Below are 16,471 nucleotides of genomic sequence, written 5' to 3' on the forward strand. Positions count from 1 at the left end.
TCTCTTGCCACCACAAGACAACAGATGTAAATGGAATTTAATTTGTGGTGTCGACATTCAGGAGCCATATCTCTTTCCGGAATTAGAGTCCCTGTTACTTTGGATTATTCACAGACCTCACTGTCAACAGAGGGCTTTTTTTTTGTTAGAAAGTAGTTACAATGAAAACTGTTGACAGTGTGGTCTGTGGATCGTCCAGATTAACAAGGACAATGACGTTGAATTTTTAAAGATCCCCTCCAGACATGTTTTAAGACTAAAAAACCTCTGGGTTGAATAATAATTTGTCCGATATGCTTTTTTCACAAAAATGTATAATTACCTTGTTTTAAAAAAAAATCTTAAATTACACCTACTCCTTCTCCCTAAATAAAAAATCCAGAATCAACATGTCAATATTTTTCATTTCAAAAGTTTAACTGCTGGACACAAGATGTCTCCTACATCACTGAAAAGTCCATTCTCAGTGTCAAGTCAGGTCAATTTTTATTTATATAGCCCAATAACACAAATCACAAATTGGCCTCAGGGAGCTCTACAATCTGTACGACATACAACATATTCTACCCTTAGACATTCAATTCAAATGAGGAGAAACTCCTTCCCAAAAAATGGAAAAAATGGAAGAAACCTCAGGAAGAGCAAAAGAGAGGGGATTCCTTCTCTATGACCAACGGACATCCAGTATTTGTTTTGTGTACAGAATAGACCACGATAGGAAAATGACACTATGGAAAAACACAGTGTATGTTTACTGGAGGCCTCAAGTTTCCACATCGAACTTTTATTAGATCACAATTGGTTTCCAATTGGTTTGCAGGTACAGATCTTAATTTAAGGCGAACAGAGAAACTTTCCTCCTTCAGCAGATTCAAACTCTGTATATACATCATTATGCACAGTGAAAGTCAAACATCTGAGAGAAGTAACAACAAGCAAAACACATTTCTGATTGAAGGGGGACTTTAAATATAGTTTTCACAGATTTTGGGTTCCACAAATGAAATTTCATTCATCTGGAGGGTAAATCTTGAGACAACATCTCAAAACCTGGGTGACTAAATCTATATAAATATACTTTTGGTGAAATTGCCCTTTATGTTAATAATATCTGTTACATTACTGCGACACCTCACACCAGTTTTAAAGGACATCTTGCATTCTCACAAGTTCAATTTGGTGAACATAATATGCTTTTTGAGAGCATAGATGTTTTATGGTCCATGTGGGAGACCAGTATTGTAGTGAGGTCTGATATGCTCGGCTACCCGCAACCCAATTTGTCAAAAGCAACTTAGAATTCACATGGTCCTTGTCCATGAGCGCGAGATAGGGCACGGACAATCCTTCCTCTCTGTCAGTCCTGGTTTATGAAGAAAAAGATGATTTTAGAAGCAAGATGCTTTTTGGTAAACCGGGCACGGCTCAGCGGCCTTGTGTCTGTCAGGACAATGTGTTGAGACTTCAGAGTAGAGTGTAAAAATGGCAGCCAGTTTCAAGTTGTGCTTGATATCTAATCTACATAGTACAGTTAAGCTGACAGCTGACACATCATTCACTGGACTGATGGGCTCCTGTCTGACAGGTGAAACTGTTCTTTGGTAGTTCTGATTATTTTTTTTTCCCACAGAGGTCAAAACAGTCTGAGTGATGCAGTATGCACCCAAAATCAAGGCTGGACTACATCAAAAAATCCTTCCTTTATTAACCTGGCAGAGAAAACAATTTCAAAGGGCAGTCTGGCAGCACTGATAGACACATAACAGTCAGTGAGAGAGGAAAAACCTGTTGGATGAGTTTAATGGAGACCTCAAACCCAGCAGCGTGACAAAAATTGGGAATAGCTACAAATATTAAAGGCTTATCCAATAAAGTCTTCACATTTGGCTTTCAGTTTTTTCTATTGCTTTGTTGACACATTTGATGTCTGTTTAAGTACGCTATCCTAATTAGCATTATCATTATTCATGATGTTGAATTATTTTATGTGATTCTATTACATTTAATCAATCACATAAAGTGGCTTATTATTTGCTGCATTAAAAGCATTTTTCCACTTTGCATGTAATAGCACACAACTTAGATGAAAGTAATCTTTTATTGTGTGCATTCTTTTAATTTTGCTGTTAGTTTTTTGGGGTTTTTTTTCAAGTCAGCTCACCTGTAACAGTGTCACTGAAATTTAGCATGAATATAATTGGAAGATCCAAGTACACCATTATTGTTACTCTGGATTTGGGATTCCAGCCAGAGACATTTGTTGCATGTCATGTCCTTTTCCCTTCCCTTGTTTCCTGTCTGTCTATTGTCATCTATCCAATAAAGAATTTAATGTTGGAATGAGAAATTCTGAATAAAAATGCTTTAGAAATAGATCATTTTCTGCTTAATTTATACTACTTTATTTTTTCATTGTTATATTCAGTCACTAGCTCTTTTTTCTGAAAACATGAATCTCATTTCTTGTGTTTCTTGAATATACATTTTTATGGCTTTTGTTTTACTGTGATTGACTCTGTCAAGACTATCTATTACTTTGGAATAAGGAGAAAGTAATACAACAACTACTGTATATTTGTCAGTGTTCACAGTTAGAAATAATGTTGGTGAAGAATAACTTATTCTGGACTCCTTAATTTGAGTCTTTGAACCCCCTCCATACATGTTTTAAGACACATAAAAATACTCTGCTTTTAATAATAATTTGTGTCTAATATGGTTTCCGCCCAAAAAAGTTCAATTACCTCATTAAGAATCTATGAATATGCAATTTTTGTTCATTTCAAAAGTTTAACTGCTGGAAACAGGAAGTTCCTATGTGTACTGGAGGCTTCAGGTTTCCACATCACACTTGTGTAAGTTACATACTGGACCACGATTGGCTCCAAACTAGTTGTGATGTCACAAATCATGCTCGTAGGTATACATCTTGAAGTCAGATTTTTGATAAATACAGAGTAACTTCCCTCCATCGGCAGATGAAACTGAAAACAGACTTCTAGTGTCAAACTCTGTATGTATATCATTCTGTACAGTGAAGCTCAAACATCCAACTGTAGGAACAAGAAGAAAAACACATTTTTGACTTGAGGGCGACTTTAAACTTTCTTATGACTTGGAATAACATTGACATGCTCCCACCCAGGGCTGCAGTCATTATACTGTGGTCATACTGTGGTCATTAGTCCAAGTCCCCTCCAATGTAAGACTATACACCAAAAATGAAGCCTATGAAGCTTTAAGGCCAAAAGTCGTCTTATTTAAATATATTGAGTCTAAAATGCTGAAACCAGCCTATAAAACAACTATAATTTGTTACTTTTTTAGGCTGTTGAATGTAACTCCATCCAGGTGGCTAAAACCCTTCAATCCCAGGAAAAATACAGGACTCACTGACTGAACTAACTGGTCTCAATAAAACCGACCCGTTATTTGAATCCAGGACGGTAATACCACCCGTCACCAGCAGAGGGGGCGCTGTCCCAAGCACAGCCATGCTGTCCGGAAGACCAATGTAAATATTTTCGTGACGTTTCATCTCCCGGATCATTATTCACATCCACCCATTAAGAAGAATATCTGACCCAGCTCATGACAAACACCGCTGTGTTTCCTGTTTGTCCGTTTCTCTCTGACCTGACTGTGTTGCTGTGATTTCGGCCCCTTCTCCTCGGGTTTCCATCCACACTACTGCTGCAGCTTCAGCTTGTTTCTTGTGTGTAACATGCAGAAAAGAAGGAAGCCAGAGCCGATCCAACTCAACCCCATTCCCGATGGAAACACTATCAACGGCACCGGAGCCATAGAGTGAGTGACAGTGTTCATCCATTAGTGATGGTCAGGCTGGGCTGGTGAATGTGGTTTATCGATATTCTGATTTATCATTAATGGAAGGTGCATGCTCAATATGTTAAGGCACATGAGAGCTACATCATTAGCTATAGATAGCTCCGTTACAGTATGTGTAAACTTGTCTCTTATATGGGACTGTGTGTGTGTGTGTGTGTGTGTGTGTGTGTGTGTGTGTGTGTGTGTGTGTGTTTGAGATATACACTAGGGTTGCAAATAATGATCATTTTCATTATCAATTAATATAATGAGTTCATTTTTGATTAATTGGATAATTGTATAATTTATAAAATGCTCATTTCAGGTTCCCAAAGCCCACCAAAACATCTTCAAATTGCTTGTTTTGTCTGATCAACATTAACTGACGATTACTACATTATGGACTAATCACTGTGTATTATTTTATCAATGAAACTATGAACAGTTTAGGCTATAATTTTAGAAAATTGTGAAGAATAGTGTGTCACAATTTCTCTGAGCCTAAGGCGACGTCTTTATATTCAGTAAGAATAAAACTACAAAGGTATTCAATTTTCACTGATATAAAACAGAGAAAACAGTAAATTTTAACATTTGAGAAGCTGAAACCAGTTAAAGTTTGACATTTATGTTTGATAAATTACTCAAAAGATGAAACAGATATCAAGATATGTAGCGATCAGTTTATATGTCTCCCGACTGACTAATTTCAGCCTCAACTAGCAGCTAAAAATCCAAAGTTGTTCAATTTATAACGACATAAAATTAAAAAATCACCATATCCTGATTCTTTTAGAAGATACAACCAGTAAATGTTTGGCATTTTTTCTTGATGAATGTCAACAACTGATGATCAAATTATTGGTTGAAGAAATCAAATCAACTAACACTAAATATTGGTGGTGATAAAAATCCTCCTGATTTCATTTTATGTTTTAAAGTTGACTTATGTTAATTTCCTAAGTCACTTTCATACATTAATATGTCACAGTGCTTCTCAGCAGAGAGGATCTAAACTCATTGTCTCTAATGTGCAGCTCTCAGATCCTCAGCTCATCATGGATGAGCAGGACGCTCCTTCACTCTCACGGCTCACTGTGTGCACACTGATTAGTCAGAGACTGACCTTTGCGGGGAAGCAGCAGTGTGTAGAATAATATTTCTGTGTGTTGAAGAAGTTTTGTGTAGGCCTGTTCCCACCACACAGTAAACACAGTAATGGAGATATTAAATTGTTGTGACACTGTGCTCTAGTTCTCAGTTCACAGGGAAAATCCCAGTCGTTCCAGCAACAAGCTGGATCAGTCGAGATGAGGATTACGTAACATGTCATCCATCGTGATGGCTGGTTTTCTAATGTGTTCTAGAGGCGGAATATTTCATTGTTTCATCATTACATCATATCTCTGAAGGCAACGTGCCATTCCAGTCTTTTGCGATGAATAACTGAAATGGACTAAAATCGAATTTTTACTCAATTCTGTGTTAGATTTTTAGCTAAAATTCAGTGGTAGTTAGTTGATACCAGCAGAATTGGATTAGAAGTGGAACAAATAGTCAATTAACCAATCAGGTGATTGACCGAAAACAATTAAAAATTAACTATAATAGTATGATGAATAATAAGACCTTATTTGTATAGCACAAGAAAAGACAAAAATACCAAAAAGATCTGACAACTGATTAATTGTTTATGTCACTTTTCAACCTGGTAGCAGCTCCAGAGTTGTGAGGATTTACCTCTTCTCTTTGTCTTATGTTATATTGAAATGTATGTTTTGGGTTTGGGATTGTTTCTCAGACAAAACATGCGATTAGATGAAGCGATGGGAAGATGACTTGATAATTAAAATATCTAATACATTAGATATAAGCACCTCAGTAAACTATAAAACTATTTTTTAACATTTGATTTTAAATTGGAGGAACTGAAGAGCGAGCTTCCATTATAAAGAGTATGTTTAGTCCTATACATATACAGTATATCTTCAGACACATTGTGCTTTCATGATGGAGGCTCGACATGCTGATAATGTTGAACAGCTGAGTTGTGCCTTGGCTTAGTTTTTGATGATGACATTCCTGCCGCTGTGGGCAGGCTGTGACGGGCCGAGGAGTATTATGTCAGGATGGAACAACAATCAGGAACTCTGATTCAGAGATTTGGAAGTCTTTGCTGTGGAGGGATTCTTGTCCCACCTCAGTGAGAACTCTGCGCGCACGTGTGTGTGTGTGTGCTCACCAATGCCCAGCTGTATTGTGCTCTGTGGCAGTCAGACTGATGTCGTGCTGACACGCTGTGCAGGCTGGTGTTACTCAGACCTCTTTCCCATAAAAAGCCACTTTTGTCTGGGTGCACACTTTCAGCTGGCTGAGACTCAAAGGAAAAGCAAATCCTGTTTCAGTCCAGTGATGGTGGTTGACGAGACTGCAGGCACACAACTTTTCCTCACACTTTGCACACATTTTGTCTTGCATGAAACTGCACTCCCACACAACCACATGAAGAAGGAAATGGTAAAAATGTATTATATTTACACAGTTACAGCATCACAGGTTAAATTTGGCCTAATAATGAGAAATCTAATTGAATAATGGCAGAGTTTAGTGTTTCATTATGAGCTCTGAACACCACACTTATGTCATACACATATGGTAATTATTCCACCTATAGTAGTATTCTTCCTCCATACCAAATGCTTTATACAACAAACACTTGTATGCTGTAAAGCAGATGCCATGGGCACCAAAGAAGTTTTCTGTTTTCCAAGCAGGATCGCAGTATGAATCTACTCTTAAAATGCTGCAGCCAAATTCATTAAACCTGGACTGAAGGTTCCTCAGATTATACTGAATATGTGAGAAACTTATCTGAATTAGAATTTGAAACAAAAGTTTATCTGTAGACTAATTTGGCTTTGATAGTCCGTTTGAATTCCTGAGTTTTTCAGTTCAGTACACACTAAAGTGCCCCTTTCACCATAGCACCTCCAGTGTCTAGACTTTTTCAAGCCCACATAAAAAACAAATAACATTTATGTGTGCTTTCCATAATTTGACCAACAGGCATCTGAACTTATGGAAGTTTTTTGGAGAAGTACACCGATGTATGGCAATTTCCAAAGGAGCTCAGTGTCGATGTCAGACAGGTCAAATGTATCGTCAAGTTTTTTAACTCCTGCAAAGGCCTTAAGGAACCAAAAGGTGGATGGCTGATTTGTTTCTGGGGGGGCTTGGACCTTTGCCAAGTCTTTGCAGACCAGTGAAGGGGAGGATTGAATTTAAAGAATCAGGCTCCACAGGTGGTATAATAGGATGGGTGTGTATATCTGGGGCTAACATAGATGTAATGTAGCAGATAAGAGGATGAGGGTATGTATGGGTGCTTTCAAGGTCAAACCAGAGGGCATCATTTTCTGGGAGCACTTTCCCAGTGCCATGTTCCAGTTGGTACTTTTAATGGTGACCGACAAATTAAAGAAGCACAAGGCTGCAGCTGTCCACAGTTCTTTGTAGTTTGTGCAGTTTGTCAGGTTACAAAATAAAATCAAATAGCGTCACTGAAGGTTTACTGTGTGATCGTACAGTGAACAGGGTCATCCCCACAGGTGTTTCTTATTTTGGTTAATTAGACCACTTCCCCTTTCCTGTAGTATTTGCCAAGGCTGGACAACTTCCACCTTAGATGAAACGTCCACACACTGACTCCAAACCACAAATTTATTTAAATGGACAACGTTGTCCATTTGAATACATTTGTACAGGCATTACTCTTTTCATCAATTTCCAATGGCCTTGCACCTAGACCTAGTGTCCTTGTACAACTTCAAACCTTCATCATTATTTTACGCTATGTCAGATGGATGGGAACGACTGGTAAAATTCCTATGTTTAGGACTTTAGAGCGTTCACATTATCCGACAACTCAGGAAGGTTGTATAATGACTGAGTTTAATTAGTTTGAATTTGGCTGACGTGAGGCATCCATGTTTGTCAGGCACTTCCTATAATTACCATGTATTATTAAGCGCCAAGTCAGAAATATCAGAGCTTTCAGAAAAACACAGTCGTAATTACGACTTGGAGGTTGTTGTGAACACTGTTTATAAGTAGGAAACTTGTAATTACAGTAACTCCGATATGAAGTCTATTCAGCCACAGTAATTGAGAACACTTTTGTGGGTGTACATTCTGGGTTCACTGTTCATTTTAATTATGTTACAATGATTCTGCTCTGCTCTGCCAGAAAAGCATGTTTGCAAAATTGAACTCAGACACTTAAACTCACTTTTATTTGTCCTGGAAGATGGAAGATTTTTTGGTCAAGCAGCACCACTGGAGCAGGGTGGTAGTTATGTGTTTTGCTCAAAAGCACCTCAGTGATGATAATAAAGCATTACCTACTTCCCCACTGAGATTTATAAACAGTAAATGTTTCTGGCCCACTGAGGGGTGGAAACAGAAAAGCCAACAGCCTTTCAAACAAAGAAACTTTTTTTCACAGCAGACATTTTGACTCATCAAAGTAGGAAAAGCACAGGTGTTACTAGTAACATTAATGATGTTCATCAATGATGTTATTGTTATTAGTAACTGTCCTATTCAAGTGTCCCAGTAAGCCATGATCATGAGCCAGCATGCACAATACCAGGACCCTGAAACCAAATGGATTTCAGCCATTGTTGATATTCTCATACACCGGTGCTTTTTCTACTGTGACACGTCAAAATGGCGTGTCACTAACCCTAAGCCTAACCCTAACCCTATGCTGTATAAGGATAATAATAATAATAATAATAATAATAATGATAATAATAATAATAATAATAATAATAATAATAATAATAATGATGATCTCTGTGTATAATATCAGTATTATATCAGTATTATAGCAGAAACTTAAGAAAATGCACCACTTGTTATATAGAAAGAGAGTGAGGTTGCTCATGCTCCAAAACAAATCTACAAATCTATTTTCAGTGTAGCGCATTATTTTAGTGATTTGGCTCTAGTCCGCATGCAGAAGGATTGGATGCTCACACTAGCACAGGTGTTGCATATTGGGTGTAAATGAGCTTAATCCAATCGATGAGCCTCTTACTGAAGCCAGACCATTCCACTCTGGTGAAAAGGAATTGCCATTCCAGCCCGCCAAATGCTTTCTCAGCGTGAAATGGCTGGCAGCCATGGGAGAACTGTACAGAGAGGCCCACATAATGCCAGCCAAGCATGTAATATTATCAGAGGAGATCTGAGAACAAATAAAAACAACCTGTTCTAGATAGATCTGTTCAGGCAATTGGCTAAAATCTTAAAATATATCCTACCATCACATACGGTCAGATTTAACAGTATCTGCCTGTATTATTAGGGAATTAAATCCATCTAATATATTTAGAGTTTCATCGTTTAGAAAAGTATTGCTGTTGATTCCTTTGTATAGGCTTATTCTGGTTAACAAAGGTCTAATCTTTTATTACATATTGACACACATGATGCACACTCACAAATGAAAATGGAGTGTGAATAACCACAATAATCTGGAAGTGAATTCATGACTTCCTTGTGATACACCAAATTGTACTATATGTACCTGGTGAAACACAGATTCTGTGACACTCCTGTTTTCTGATACTGAATAATCATGCAGCTCTCAGTCTACTGTGATGCACTTTATAGGTTTGGTAGGGAAAAGCAGAAGTCTTATAAAGAAAACAGTATATAGGTGCAAGTACTGCAGCCTCTAAAATTTATGTTGTTTAATTTATTTCAATATAGGCCTAATAACTTAAAACACTATAAGATCCTATTATTGGGCAAAATCTAAATACTTCAGTTTTTTAAAGATTTACTGTTAGAAGTTAAACTAGGCAAATACTTTTCCAACCCAAGAAATAAGGTAAAACCTGATAGCACTTTTTATTCTGATGCATGTGTGGCTCACAACCACAAACACATTCATGATAACAGAGATGCCATCTTCTTTCCAGCACTTTATGGCAAACTGCAGATATACTGCGTCTCTTGCGTTCAAGACTACTTGAGGTCCTTGGACATTGTGTGGATGGAGCACAAAAGGCCTGCGTCATGTTCACTTCCTCCGGCACCTAGAGAGGAGCTGCAGTGTGCAGCTGCTGTAGTCCCTCCCACATATTGTGTGGAGAGGCTGCTCCTCTTCTCAGTATCTCCAGCCTCCTCCACCTCCAGCTCTTGTCGACAGAACGCCCACGCCACCCACAGCCAACTCAAACTCAGCACCTCGTCTCCATGGATATGCAGGCCTGCTGTCAAAAATAAAACCACTTAACCCTCTCTTTGCTGTGTGGTGGAGCAGCGGAGAGAGCGGCGTTCTGCCTTGTTCTAGGTGCTCTCCACTGAGTCGTGATTAATCGCGAAGAGGAAAAAAAGCACAATTATTATTGAGTTTGATGAAAATTATCTTATTGTTAGCAAATAAGCATATTATAATGCAAATATGGAAGACTAGCACTTGAAATAAAGAAAATGAATCCTTATCTAGTAGTTGAAGATGGAACACATTGCAGTAGCTTGTACACTTGCAGGCAAATTAAATCATATCTTGCATGCTTTTGTTTATGTATTTTCAGTTTTTAGCTTTGCATTAAAAAGACTTTGTTCCAAATTACATCATAACTCAAGATCAGTTCACTCAGACCAACAATTAGAACATCTAATCAGTTGAAATGACATGATCAATAACTGCTCTTTGCGTGAACAGTTATTGATGAAAGCATAGACTGGTTTTGTGTTTCAGTTTGTGCAGAGAAGGAGAGGTCAGAGTTCCCCCCCACAATTGACTTCTCAAGGAAATGCATCGCCATGACAACAGCAGTGCCAGGGGAGTGGCGTCAAGCCGTCAGCACTCAGATGATCTGAGCTTCCTCACATCGGTATCCGGGAAGGAAAACTGAAAGACAACCTGTGACCCTCACTGGCTGTCTGCTGGCTACTTGGTTGGTCGCCATTGTTCCCAAAGGGCAGATGCAGTTGTAGAAATCACACACAAAACTCTGTTTTTCCTCTTAGGTTTCAGTGATATAACACTGTAGATACAGTAGATCTGGATTCCCTCATGTCTCCTGAGGAGACGACCAGTACTTCCAAGAAAGAACATCTGCAAAAACTTCTGTCTGAATAGACTCAAGAAGCTTTTATTTAGGGAAGAATACATTGAGAATACATTAATTACTCATCTTTCTCTGTCTTTGTTTATCCTTCTCTTTGCAAAGAACAAACTTGGAGGCGCTGCAGAAGAAACTGGAAGAGCTGGAGTTGGATGAGCAGCAGCGGAAACGCCTGGAAGCCTTTCTGACGCAGAAGCAGAAGGTGGGAGAGCTGAAGGACGATGACTTTGAGAAGATCTGTGAGCTGGGCGCAGGCAACGGAGGAGTTGTGTTCAAGGTCTCCCACCGACCCTCCGGTCTGATTATGGCAAGGAAGGTAAGCTGCTGGCTGTTTGTAGATACAGCTCTGATAAAGACACTGTGAAAAAAAACAACATTTTTTGCACTCAACGTATTTCAGACAGTCAGTATCACTGTTTTCAGAGCGTTGAGGGAAATGTGTCTCTTTTTTCTTGCAAGTATTTTGAGTAGAACATGGGATGTGGGTTTCTGGGACATCAATCTGCCTAAATAAAATATCCAAGAGCCATTGTTGGGTACCCACACATAAATGAAATGAAATCACTCAATTATAAACCAAAACATACATCAATATAATTTTTCCCATATGATCATCCATTTTATAATTACATGCATAAATACTAAATAATGTTGTGCATAGCCAAGCACACATCCAAACAGGAGTTTGCATCATTTAGTCTTTATGTTCTGTGTGGCATGAAAATGGTCGTAACCTGATGTCTCCTGTGTTCCAGTTGATCCACCTGGAGATCAAACCTGCCATCAGGAACCAGATCATTAGGGAGCTGCAGGTGCTACATGAGTGTAACTCCCCCTACATTGTGGGCTTCTATGGAGCTTTCTACAGTGATGGAGAAATCAGCATCTGCATGGAGCATATGGTACAGGGCTTTAATATGTTACAGCTGCTGAGTTTTCATTAGCCTTGAAAGAAACTAATTTTGTTTGAAAGTATTGTATTTCAAAAATTACAAAGAGTCCTTCCAGCAGATGCTCTCCATATGTTTCCTCCCTGCTGGCTGTAGGATGGTGGCTCCCTGGACCAGTCGCTTAAGAAAGCAGGCAAGATCCCAGAGCAGATCCTTGGCAAAGTCAGCATTGCTGTGGGTAGCTCCAACACCTCTCCCATCTGTTTCTTACACCGGTCATCACTCTGCAGCTATATTGTGTTGTTTTTAGCCATTCTAGAGGCATAGCTCTAGGGATGGTAATGTTGGACTGTCTGTTGGTCGGTTGGTCCACCACTTTGGTCCAGACTGAAATATCTCTACAATTACGGGATGGGTTGCCATGAAATTTTGTGCAGACAGTCATGGTCCCGACAGGATGAATCCTACTGACTTTTCCTCTGGTGCTACAAGCAGGTCAAGCAGGTTTTCACTTATCCTGTCAAATATCTTTTATCTTCTTTATGGATCCTTTATCTTCTGTATTGATAGGCACAAATTTTGGTACAGACATTCAATGAATTCTAAAGACTTTGGTGATCCCCTGGCCTTTCCTGTTGTGTCACCATGAGGCTGACATTTGTGGTTTTGAGTGATGAATGTCTCAAAAACTATTGGATGGATTGCCATGTAGTTTGGTAAAGACATTCATGCCCCATCAGCTCCTTTGCACCGTCATCTGGTCAAAATTTCAATTTGTCCAAACTAATAACTTTCCCATTAGCCTCAGCTATACTTGTGCCAATTAGCAAATGTTAGCATGCATGCTTACAGGCTAAACAAAGATAGTAAACCTGGTAAATATTACCTGCTAAACACTGCCTGTTTGGATATAAAACTGGGTTTATAACTGAAACATAAGCACTAGTACATTATTTATTTTGCAATTCCAAATAGTCTGTATCATTACTGTGCTGATAAGTAGTATTTATCTTTCCAGGTTATTAAAGGGCTCTCCTACCTGAGGGAGAAACACAAGATCATGCACAGAGGTCAGTCACTATTTCATTTACAATGTCACAAACAAAATAAGATATTCTACCCTTTAAAAGACCTTTAAACAAATGCATGTGTCCTTAGCTATGCCGTACTTGTTAACACTGTTTGCTCTAAATTACTTGAGGCAGAGTATTGATCTTCGCTTTAAATTAATTCCCTGTCTTAGATGCATATGCTAGATCTTTGCAGTCAGTGTTGTACATATGAATGATGTAAAGCAAGGTTTAGTCAGACAAGCAGCACAAAATGCACTGAACCTTTTTGTTCTGCTGTGCTTCTAGTTCCCAGTTGAACACTTGCCTACTGTGTTCTCCTAAATACTGCATGTCGCTCTTTCAGACGTCAAGCCTTCTAATATCCTAGTGAATTCCCGCGGTGAGATCAAGCTGTGTGACTTTGGAGTGAGCGGACAGCTCATAGACTCCATGGCCAACTCCTTTGTGGGCACACGCTCCTACATGTCTGTGAGTTAAAATGGACACACTCCTCTCCCACCGCTGCACTTATTTACACATACAATTGCAGTAAGTCTCAAATTCAATACAGATGTTTCATCAGCATTATTCATCATGGTGCATCTGGATGTCAGTGTACACAGTGAAGTTCGAATTATTACTTTCCTTTAGCCTTGTGTTTTTGTGACATTTGCTTCATTATCTGTGACTTTGTATTTTAGTAGTAAGGATGAAATTGCATGTTTGTTGTGTAGCCGGAACGTTTACAGGGCACCCATTACTCCGTTCAGTCGGACATCTGGAGTATGGGTCTGTCCCTGGTTGAAATGGCTATTGGACGTTTCCCGATCCCACCACCTGACGCTATGGAACTGGAACAGATTTTTGGCTTTCCAGTGGAAGGGGAAGCAGCCGCCAGCGAGTCCTCCCCAAAGCCACGGCCTCCTGGGCGGCCCGGCAGCTGTAAGTCTATGACACGGGTTCATCCTATGATTTTGTATAGCAGCTTTATTCTTGGTTTAAATGATTTCAAAAGATCTGAGGACATAATTGAACAAAAGAAATCTTTGTCATAAAGTAAAAACTATTGGTGACCTTGAGTGATGAGTAGGAGTAAGAGGCTGATGTCTTCCTTCCATTCCCTTAGCATACGGACCGGACAGCAGGCCTCCGATGGCTATATTCGAGCTACTTGATTACATAGTCAATGAGGTGAGTGTGCCCACTTCATTACCACATCCTGATATGATGAACAGACCCGTATAATGCTGTATGTTGTGCTAATGTATTTACCTTCAGTCATGCAGTTTGGTCATACCATAATTTTTAAAATTTATCCATTCAGTGCTGACAGGCCTTTTAATTTTCAGCCTCCACCGAAGCTGCCTGGGATATTTAGCTCCGACTTCCAAGATTTTGTGAATAAATGGTATGTAAAAAGACATGCACAAGGTAGTCTTCACTCTACTCTGAAACACCAGTTGGTTGTTTTTGTCAACACGTTGGACTTGATGCCACCTAGTGGTGTCAAAAAATAGTGCACATTTATAACAACGTGTTTTGTGTCTCCATTGCAGTTTGATCAAGAATCCTGCAGAAAGAGCAGACTTGAAACAGTTGATGGTTTGTGTGCATATTGAACATTATTCTCATTTCTTGGTTGTTTTTTTCTAACTAGACAGCTCAACCTGCTCTCCATTTCCCCCTCAGGTGCACCCTTTTATTAAACAGTCTGAGGCAGAGCAGGTTGACTTTGCCGGCTGGTTGTGCAGCACCATCGGACTCAATCAGCCTGTGACACCCACCCATGGTACAGCAATGTGAGACCTGTCTATGTGCTCTCACCAACCACATACACCAAGGTCCTCTAATGCAGTGGTTCTCAAACTTTCTCCACATCAAGGACCCCTAAACTGACAAACTAGACCACAGATCCCCATCTGATAAGATTATTTGTTTTAGAGGATTTATTACAGAAAGTGTATTAAACCCATGACCAAATTAGTCATACATTGTCATTATCTTACTTATTGATTGGAATTAAAATGAAAATAAATTATTGCCCTTTTGCTGGGGAGCCCCTGGAACCACCTCAAGGACCCCAGACCCTACTTTGAGAACCTCTGCTCTAATGGCTGGATTTGCATTATGGGTAAAATGTATCTGTTTATACTAAGTATTTATTGGATTAAAAAAAAAAGGTTGTGCAATCAATAGTTGTATATTTAGTTTACAAACTACAAGCCAAGTGAAATTAATCATGTATTGAACAATTATTTGGTCTATACTGGAGGTCTGCCTGAAAAGCCATCTTTTTCTAATGATCAAATTACTTACATGATAAATGCTGCTCAACCTGTGTGCTGATATTTCTCTTTACCCCCTTGTCCTTACAGCTCCAGACTCAAATCTTTGTTAGCTTATGTGAAATAGTAAGTCTTGTGAATTAAAATTTTTGAATGACAGGTCTGACTCATGAATTTGAAACCACTGTTTTATTCATCATTGAACTCCAGTCTATTTATAGATTTATGCCTTGGGTTTTGCAGGTGCTCCCTTTTTGCTGGGCTTCTTCTTGGGTCTCAGCATCTTGGCCTTGATCTGTAGAGAGACCAAACAGGATTTTAAATTCACAAATTAATGCTACATTTTTTTAAAATATGACCTTAAGATGTTAAGGTTCTTAAGGCAGGGTCATGCTTCAGGATGGCATGAAAACTTGCTGTCTTGGTGTATAGGTTGAGTTATCTTCAAGTTCTTCAGAGGATTCTTCTTCAGGACTCTGCGGTTGATCTTCTTGCTGTAATGAAAATATAAAAAACAGCCTTATTCATGTGAAGTTCACCTAAACTGCAGTTTCTGTACTAAACATGCTGCATCGCTCAGGACTTCCATATAATCAGGATTCAGAAACACGGACCTGAAGTGGAACATCATCATAGTTTGACAAGTCAAAACAAAGTTATTAATCTTAATGTGAGCAATACGTACTTAGGTGTGCGAAGTGCTTTCTGGATCTCCTCGCTCTTCAGAATCCTGCTCAGATCTGTGTTGGTCATCTTGTGCATTGGCAGGCTGAAATAGGAGGCATTAAGATTTAAGTTCATGTAATATGCAAACAGTAAATTGATCAGTATTGTGTTACACAAACTCAGAACTTCGGTAAATATCAGGACTTCAAAAACACGGACCTGAAGTGGAAGCTCATCACTGTCACTTGATCATCACTTTTATTTGTGCTACAGTGCGCATGCTCATTAAATACTCACTTGTATCCAGTCTCCAGGGAGGCAGGTTTACGCCAGGTGCTGTATAGCTCATCAAGCTTGCAGAAAGCACTCTCGGTCCAGCTGCAGAAGTGTCCAATTGACAAACTAGACCACAGACCCCCATTTGATAAGATTTTGTCCCAGGGTCCCCATCTGGTAAGATTTTTTCTTTTAGATGTTTTATTACAGAAAGTGCATTAAACCCATGACCAAAATAGTCATAAATTGTCATGTTACTTATGGATGGAATTAAAATGAAAAACTATTCCCCTTTTTACTGGGGAGCCCCTGGAACCACCTCAAGGGAC

At 39.1% G+C, this 16,471-nt stretch overlaps 2 protein-coding genes and 2 non-coding genes across 4 annotated transcripts; 1 reads left to right on the forward strand and 3 right to left on the reverse strand.

The window, feature by feature from the left end:
• Nucleotides 1–3,509: 3,509 nt before the first annotated feature.
• On the forward strand, nucleotides 3,510–15,359 carry map2k1 (mitogen-activated protein kinase kinase 1). Its single transcript, XM_067589877.1, has 11 exons — nucleotides 3,510–3,807; nucleotides 11,079–11,289; nucleotides 11,729–11,875; nucleotides 12,020–12,097; nucleotides 12,882–12,933; nucleotides 13,280–13,404; nucleotides 13,650–13,857; nucleotides 14,042–14,106; nucleotides 14,265–14,323; nucleotides 14,472–14,517; nucleotides 14,605–15,359. Exons 1-11 carry the CDS (start codon nucleotides 3,725–3,727, stop codon nucleotides 14,716–14,718), a joined length of 1,188 nt encoding a protein of 395 aa, XP_067445978.1. The 5' UTR covers nucleotides 3,510–3,724; the 3' UTR covers nucleotides 14,719–15,359.
• Nucleotides 15,360–15,374: 15 nt separating this feature from the next.
• Nucleotides 15,375–16,352, reverse strand: LOC137183101 (large ribosomal subunit protein uL4-like). Its single transcript, XM_067589880.1, has 4 exons — nucleotides 16,164–16,352; nucleotides 15,886–15,969; nucleotides 15,618–15,694; nucleotides 15,375–15,495 (listed from the first exon to the last, which is right to left on the reverse strand). Exons 2-4 carry the CDS (start codon nucleotides 15,960–15,962, stop codon nucleotides 15,416–15,418), a joined length of 234 nt encoding a protein of 77 aa, XP_067445981.1. The 5' UTR covers nucleotides 15,963–15,969; nucleotides 16,164–16,352; the 3' UTR covers nucleotides 15,375–15,415.
• LOC137183867 (small nucleolar RNA SNORD18) lies at nucleotides 15,773–15,839 on the reverse strand. Its single transcript, XR_010928564.1, has one exon. It is a non-coding gene; the product is annotated as a small nucleolar RNA SNORD18 (small nucleolar RNA).
• On the reverse strand, nucleotides 16,042–16,110 carry LOC137183866 (small nucleolar RNA SNORD18). The gene has a single exon (XR_010928563.1). It is a non-coding gene; the product is annotated as a small nucleolar RNA SNORD18 (small nucleolar RNA).
• Nucleotides 16,353–16,471: the final 119 nt, after the last annotated feature.

Source organism: Thunnus thynnus, chromosome 5 (genome assembly GCF_963924715.1).
Source record: "Thunnus thynnus chromosome 5, fThuThy2.1, whole genome shotgun sequence".
NCBI lineage: Eukaryota > Metazoa > Chordata > Actinopteri > Scombriformes > Scombridae > Thunnus > Thunnus thynnus.